The 7,720-nt window shown below is 54.7% G+C and overlaps 1 protein-coding gene across 1 annotated transcript in view; it reads left to right on the top strand.

The window, feature by feature from the left end:
• Positions 1–7,033, top strand: part of LOC122393687 — a gene marked incomplete at its 5' end in the record, with an annotated part of 64,801 nt that extends 57,768 nt beyond the window's left edge. The window contains one exon of the mRNA XM_043389924.1: positions 5,411–7,033. Within this exon, the coding sequence (XP_043245859.1) occupies positions 5,411–5,530 (120 nt within the window). The remainder of the gene's footprint in view (positions 1–5,410) is intronic.
• Positions 7,034–7,720: the final 687 nt, after the last annotated feature.

Consider the following 7,720-nt stretch of genomic DNA (forward strand, 5'->3'; position numbering starts at 1 on the left):
GGCCCATACGAGTCCATAAATGCCCAGTAGCGCAGCCAGGGGTATTGTGGTGAAATTTCAATGGCCCTCAAAAGACCTCAAAGGGCCCACAGATGGGGTCACCGGGTCCTCAGATGGTCTCAAAGGGCCCTCGGTTAGCGTCAAATGGCCCTCAGATGGCCGAATGAAGGGCCACAAGATGGTCTCAACTCTCAAAGGGCCCTCAGATGGGTTCAAAGGGCTCTCAGCCAACGTTAAACCTACCTCAGAAGACCTTAAAGGGCGTCAAAGGGCCCTAAACCTGCGTCAGAGGGCCCTGAGCTCGCGTCAAACGACCCTCCGAAGGCCATAACCCGCGCACCGACGGGGGGGGCGGATATCCGCCCCCCCTGAGGTTTTTCGCGAATAGCGGGAAAACCGCGGCGCGTAGCGCCGCGAAATTTGGTATGACTATTCCCTTATTAATTTTACACATGGTGTGCAAGTTTGAACCTCCTACCTTTCAAGGTCAGGTCACCAGGTCACTTTGAATGACCCAACCTCAAGTCACTTTTTTGCAACTTTGTCACCGTGCCAGAGCTACAGTAGATGTCGGAGGCCTTTGAAAGTCGCAGGATGTTATTAGGTCATTAGTAGCTACAATTTGTATATCTCGGAATTTTGATATCGGTGACCTAAGGTCAGGTCAATTTCGCGACCTCCCCATTATAAGTCAATGGGGGAAAAATCAACTCCCTGTTTTTACCACTAAAACGGGTCGGAATGGCCCCATATACCATACATGACTTCATATACGATCAACCTTCACTACCTTGAGGTCTGTTTTGCTGTTGGGCAGCTGTGAGGTCATGTGACGTCATCAAAGGTCACCAAAGGTTTTTGGCCAATAACTCCGTACAGGAACAAGATACAGACGCGTGGATGGTCTCATTGTGTTCAGCTCGTCAAGACGCATCGAATGATATACATGATGACCTCGAGGTCACGTGACCTGAGGTCAACCTTTGACCTTGACCTTTCGAGGTCAACATATATATCATTCGATGCGGATTGACGAGAGGATCACGATGATGCCCTTAGTTTGTTCCTATCTTGACTAATTCGAAAGTAATTCGAGAAAAACTCTCTCCATATTTAGCGCCGCCATTTTGACTTTTTCAACCCCTGTGACGTCATCTTTGACCTGACCTGAAAATGACCTTAGTAAAAATTGTAGATCTTGACCGTGCGTATCCGATGCCGTTTACCGCTTGTCGCTATCTTGCTTCGTTCTCGAGATCTCAGGGGGGGCGGTCATCCGCCCCCCCCCCCCGTCGGTACTAAGTTGGCGCAGACCCCCGTCGGTGCGCGGGTTAAAGAGTCCTTAGCTTGTGTCAGAGGGCCCCCAGCTGGTGTCAGTGAGCCCTCCTCAGCTGGCGCCAAAAGTCCATCTGAAGGCCTCAAACGGTCGTCAGCTGGAGTACAACGGTCCTCAGATGCCGTCACGCGGCCCTCAAAAGCCTCAAGGAGCCTTTATAAGGTCTCAAAGGGCCCTCATTTGGCCTCAAAAGGCACTCCGCTAGCGTTAACCGGACTTCAGAAGGCCTTAAAGGGCCCTTATCTGGTGTCAGAGGGCCTCCAGCTAGTGTCAGAGGGCCCTCAGTTGGCGCAAAATGGCCATCAGAAGGCCTCAAACGGTCCGTAACTGGAGTCCAACCGCAACGGTCCTCAGCTGGCGTCAAGCGGCCCTAAAAAAACCTCAAAGGCCGCTTAGAAGGCAGCAAAGGGCCCTCATATGACCCCAAAGGGTCCTCTGCTGGCGTCAAACGGACCTCAGAAGGTCTCAAAGGGCGTCAAAGGGCCCTGAGCTCGTGTCAAATATAAAAGCGCCCTTAGCTGGTGTCAGGAGGCCCCCAGTTGGTGTCAGCGTGCCCTCAGCTGGTGTCAGAGAGCCCTCAGTTGGCATCTACTGGCCATCAGAAGGCCCCAAACGGTCCTCAGATGGCGTCCAACGGTCCTCAGCCGACGTTAAGAGGCCCTCAAAAAGGTCTCAAAGACCCCTCGGCTGCTGAAGAGGCCCTTAGCCTCAAAGGAAACTTAAGAGACGTTAAACGGCCCTAAAAAGGCTTGAAAGGGCCCTCTGCTGGTGGCAAAGGGCTCGCATATGACGTCAATAACAGCTTTGTCAAAAACGGACCTGAAAGACCTTGCCGGTCCCTGGTTATAAGGGACTCCTGTCTCTTGCAGTAACCCGAGTGGCCCACGTTTACTGAGGGGCCCCTGGTTATTGAAGGAGTCCCTGGTTACTGGAAGGGCCCCTGGTTACCAGAGGGTTCCCTGGTCACCTGATGGGTCCCTGATCAATTGAAACCTCCCGATCATCTGAGCGCCCCCTGATTGCCTTGGTCTTGGCGTTGGCGTACAGTTTAACCCGCGCCCTGGTGGGGTCTGTTTATAACGCGACCTGGTGGGGGGGGGGGCTATTTTTTGCCCCCCCTCGTATCTCCGAAACTACTGGACGGATCCGAAAAATTCAAACGGCGTTCGAAAGGCCTGTCAAATTTGTCGAGGGAAACCAAATTTTATTGACCTCGGGGTCACCGATGACGTCACAGGTCAGGTCAAAGATGAAATGTTTCACCGTTCACGGGTCTTCTAGGGAATGCGCTATAACACCGAGAAAAACGCATTTTGTCGGGAATCAGCGATAGGGCGTCAGTTGCCTAGTAGATATGTTGCTGTTAGAGGTCACTGGTCATACCAGGTCAGGTCACAGGTCAGGTCACCAAAGGTCACCAAGGGTCACCACATGAACCCAACTTTACTAAGGTTATGCGATGCATGTTTTATGGCCAGTTTTTCATTTCCAACTCAATGGTGTTGGTTATAAGACCATCAGGTACGGTTTAGGTCACTTTCTGGTGGAGGTCAGGTCAAGGTCAGGTCAAAAAGGTCAAATTTCAAAGTTGATATTTTTGCATAAAATGGGTATTGATTCGATGCAGCTCGTCACGGGGAGTCTAATGGTGGTCTTTGTTTTGCGCTACGAGGTCTAGAATTGCTGAAAATTGAGTTTGAAAATTTGACGTCATCAATTTTGAACAGTTTTTTCGCTATAACTTGGCCAAAAAAAGAGGTATCGATCTCAAATTTGGTATGTAGATAGAAGGCGGTAAGGACTATCACATATATTCCGGTTTTTTCGAAATTCAAAAAACTTTTTGGATTTTTTGGCTATTATATTCAAAAAAAAAACTATTTTTTGATTTTTGGGGGTCAAAATCCAAAAATTTCAAAAATCCGAGATAGCAGTTTTGTAGCCCTGTTCATTCTACAGCTTTTATGTCTGTATCATTTTTCTGTATTTGCAAAGCTATAGGCCTGACAGCTCTTCCCGCGAAACCCTTTTTTGGGTCGAAAACGGCAGAACATGACGTCACTCTGACGTCATTTCCGGCCAACCTATCATAGCCTTTGGAAAAAATTTTGGTCACAATGTCTAAAATTGATGTCCGGGAGGGTACTGAAAGTTTGGTGACGATCGGCGGAGTGGTTCTGGATATATATCGAAAAGTCTGGAGGGGGGGCAAAAAATAGCCCCCCCCCCACCAGGTCGCGGGTTAAAGTCGTCGGCACACTGCGGCCTCCTCTTTCTCAACAAGTCCCTCTATTTCTTCTGCAGCGAGGGCGATTTCGTCAAAATACTCCTCCATCGCGAAGCCTCGTGCGCAGACGCAGTCTTCGGGGCGCTCGCTGCGCCAACTCTTGACGCCAACTGACGGGCTCCAAATGGAACAGATGGACTCCGAAACGAACGTGGGAATGCCGACACATGGTCCCTCCAAATTTACAGAGGAGGAGATGTCCCTGACAGCCCATTTGCAATAGGGGTCACTTTTACACTATAGACGTATGGGGAATTCGATCTTATCGACATGGTACTACGAGGTCAGCTGATCTGCTTGGCATTTAAATCGTAGTAAAACTGGCATTTAAACGCTGCGAAACAACTTACGTACAACGTAGCTCCGATGGGCCGCTCTTTCTTTTTCATCCCTCCGATTTTCTTCCGATCAAGAGAAGTTTCGTACCGAGAGAAGTTGCGCAGCCACGTCCGATATAACTTGCGATAGCACGGATCCCCCCATATATCACAGACTGTTCCAGGTTAGTGGACTACAGCACAGGCTGTTTCAGGTCAGTGGACTATGTCACAGGCTGTTTCAGGTCAGTGGACTATCGGGCGGGCAGACTCTCGTTGACCGCCCCCGGGCGCCTATTTTGGACGAATAGTGTTCAAAACCCTCTCAAACATCGGTTCATAGGTAAACATGACACACTGAATCGGAAAAATGCACCTGTGACCCCTCTGTGTGCCCTAAGGTAATCTCAGGTCATGAACGGTCACCAGCATTTTTTGGCTATAACTTCTGATAAGGACGTGCTAGAGCGGTGAAAACACGTCAGATGGATTCAGCTCGACGATACGGATCGACTGATATGCAGCATGACCCTTTTCGGTCAGGTCATGACCCTTGACTTGAGGTCAAATTTTCAAAATGACCTTTTAAGGTCAACAAATAGCTCTTTCGACGCGTCTCGACGCGAGGAACACGATGCTGCCAACAGTAATGTCGTGGCACTCTTGTGTCAAAAGTTATTGCCGAAATACAGTTTTCGTGAAAACTGCTATTTTTCAAGTTTCTGCCCTCTGGAGGCTAAACTATTGACCTGAGGTCAAATCTGAGAATATTATCCAGAAAGGTCTGTAAAAGGGCTATCGAATGCGCTTTTCTGCGGCGCTGTAGCTTTATTGGTTTCGGAGTTAGCCGTTGGCAGTTTCCAAAATTGTTAAAATGGACTACCTACATTTGACCTTTGATGACCTCTGGCGACCTGACCTTTGACCTGACCCAGAAAATATCCAAAGTGCGTCCGTCATTATTTTTGACGCTCTTTCGAATGCCGCTTACTGCGTGTCGCTACGTGGCCCAGGAGCCGAGTAAGAGGGGGGTGTTCAGACCCCCCCCCCCCGGCCCGGCGCGGGTTAAGGCAGATCATCAAATACGTAAACGGTCTGGCCGGTTACTGGACAGGTAACCGGCCAGAGAATCGACCAAGTAGCCGTCCAAATAACCAGTAACGTAACCGGCCAGCCACGCGATCCGGACGCATGTGAACGGAATCACGGACCCCCGTGAATCACTGTCAACGAAAATGTTCAAGTGCTGCTGGGGCCTGCTGGGGCCTTGAACTAAGAACACTGGTTTGGCAGCAACCAAACTGACGTCATTCGAGCGCTTCGTTAACGTGACCTGAGATGAAGTCGTTGGAGTGAGACCTGAGGTCACCAGAGTGACGCGCTGACCGCTGGCCGCTGACCGCTGACCGCTGACCGCTGACCGCTGACCGCTGACCGCTGGCCGCTGACCCCTCTCCGCTCGGCCCCCAGGTGATCAGCCACAGCATGAAGGTCGGCCTGCAGAACAGCCGGGCGGTCGGCCGGCAGAGCTCCTCCCGCCGGCGGGCGGCCCCTCTGAACGCCGCGGGGGTCACCCAGCCGGCCCTCTGAGTGCCGCGGGGGTCACCCAGCCGGCCCTCTGAGTGCCGCGGGGGCCACCCGGACCCCTCTCTGAGTGCCGCGGGGGTCACCCGGACCCCTCTCTGAGTGCCGGGGGGGGGGTTACCCGGACGGCCCTCTGAGTGCCGGGGGGGGGGGGGTTACCCGGACGGCCGGCAGCGGCATCTCGCGCACCACCTGAGGGACACCAACCGCCGCCCCTGAGGGTCCGCCGACTGAGGGTCCGCCAGCTGAGGGTCCGCCACCTCCGTCCGCCGACTGAGCCAGCTGAGGGACAGCCACCTCCGTCCGCCGACTGAGGGTCCGCCAGCTGAGGGACAGCCACCTCCGTCCGCCGACTGAGGGTCCGCCGACTGAGGGACAGCCACCTCCGTCCGCCAGCTGAGGGACAGCCACCTCCGTCCGCCAGCTGAGGGACAGCCACCTCCGTCCGCCAGCTGAGGGTCCGCCAGCTGAGGGACAGTCACCTCCGTCCGCCAGCTGAGGGACAGCCACCTCCGTCCGCCGACTGAGGGTCCGCCAGCTGAGGGACAGCCACCTCCGTCCGCCGACTGAGGGTCCGCCAGCTGATGGACAGCCACCTCCGTCCGCCGACTGAGGGTCCGCCAGCTGAGGGACAGCCACCTCCGTCCGCCAGCTGAGGGACAGCCACCTCCGTCCGCCGACTGAGGGTCCGCCACCTCCGTCCGCCGACTGAGGGTCCGCCAGCTGAGGGACAGCCACCTCCGTCCGCCGACTGAGCCAGCTGAGGGACAGCCACCTCCGTCCGCCGACTGAGGGTCCGCCAGCTGAGGGTCCGCCACCTCCGTCCGCCGACTGAGCCGGCTGAGGGACAGCCACCTCCGTCCGCTGTCTGAGGGTCCGCCAGCTAAAGGACAGCCACCTCCGTCCGCCGACTGAGGGTCCGCCAGCTGAGGGACAGCCACCTCCGTCCGCCAGCTGAGGGACAGCCACCTCCGTCCGCCAGCTGAGGGACAGCCACCTCCGTCCGCCGACTGGGGGTCCGCCAGCTGATGGACAGCCACCTCCGTCCGCCGACTGAGGGTCCGCCAGCTGAGGGACAGCCACCTCCGTCCGCCGACTGAAAGACAACTCCCGCCACCTGAGGGTCTGCGCCTGGGGAACAGCGACCCTTGTCTGAGGGACAGTGACCCGCCTGGAAAATAGCGACCCCGTGTCCCGAACTGACAGTGGAGGACGTGTCCCGTGCTGTCAGTAGAGGGTGTGTCCCATAGGCGCCCTCTGGGCCGTGTGCCGAGCGGGGCTGTTGGGCCACCTGAGGCGCCCCTGGGCTGTGCGCAGACCGCAGAGCGGAGCTGTCGGCCACCTGAGGCGCCCCTGGGCTGTGCGCAGACTGCAGAGCGGAGTTGTCGGCCACCTGAGGCGCCCTCTGGGCCGTGTGCCGAGCGGTGATTGGAGCCTGTTCGGTGCGGTAAGATACAGTGGGAGTATGTCCGTGTCAGTGTTCGGTGAACAAAATAAACCAGCCGCCTACGGGAGCGTATTGGCAACATCGGCCGGTGTCGCCTGCACTGTGCGGCCTGAACCGGGGCACAGCGTCCACGGCTGACTGGGCTGGTCGGACGGGGGGGGAGGGGTCATCAACGTCCGGAGGGAGGTCGATACACCTAGGCCGGACCCTGGCAGCAGCGGTAGTTCCCGAGTCATCCCTGGGCTCCGAGTCAGTCCTCGAGTAATCCCGAGTCATTCCCCGAGTCAGTCTCAGTCCCCGAGTCGTCACAGCGGCACTCTGTGTATTATTCCCCGACCCGGTCTGCGAGTCAATCTCCGCCCTCTGTCTGTCTGTCTGTCTGTCCGTCGGTCCGTCGGTCCGTCGGTCCGTCGGTCCGTCGGTCCGTCGGTCCGTCGGTCCGTCGGTCTACAAAACTGCTATCTGTCTGAAATTAAATGAAATCTGTCTGTCTGTCTGTTGAAGCTTTAAAGATACAGAAAAATGATCAAGACATTAAAGGTGTAGAATTGACAGGGCCACAAAACTGCCAAGTGCTATCTCGGATTTTAGAAATATTTGAGTTTCGACCCCCAAAAATCAAAAAAAAGCATTTTTTTTTGGATATATTTGCCAAAAAATCCAAAAAAAAATTGAGTTTCGAAAAAACGGAATATATGTGATAGCACCTACCGTCTTCTATCCACATACCAAATTTCAGATCAATACCT

This window comes from Amphibalanus amphitrite, unplaced genomic scaffold, assembly GCF_019059575.1.
Source record: "Amphibalanus amphitrite isolate SeventyFive unplaced genomic scaffold, NRLGWU_Aamphi_draft 000548F_arrow, whole genome shotgun sequence".
Classification (NCBI taxonomy): Eukaryota; Metazoa; Arthropoda; class Thecostraca; order Balanomorpha; family Balanidae; genus Amphibalanus; species Amphibalanus amphitrite.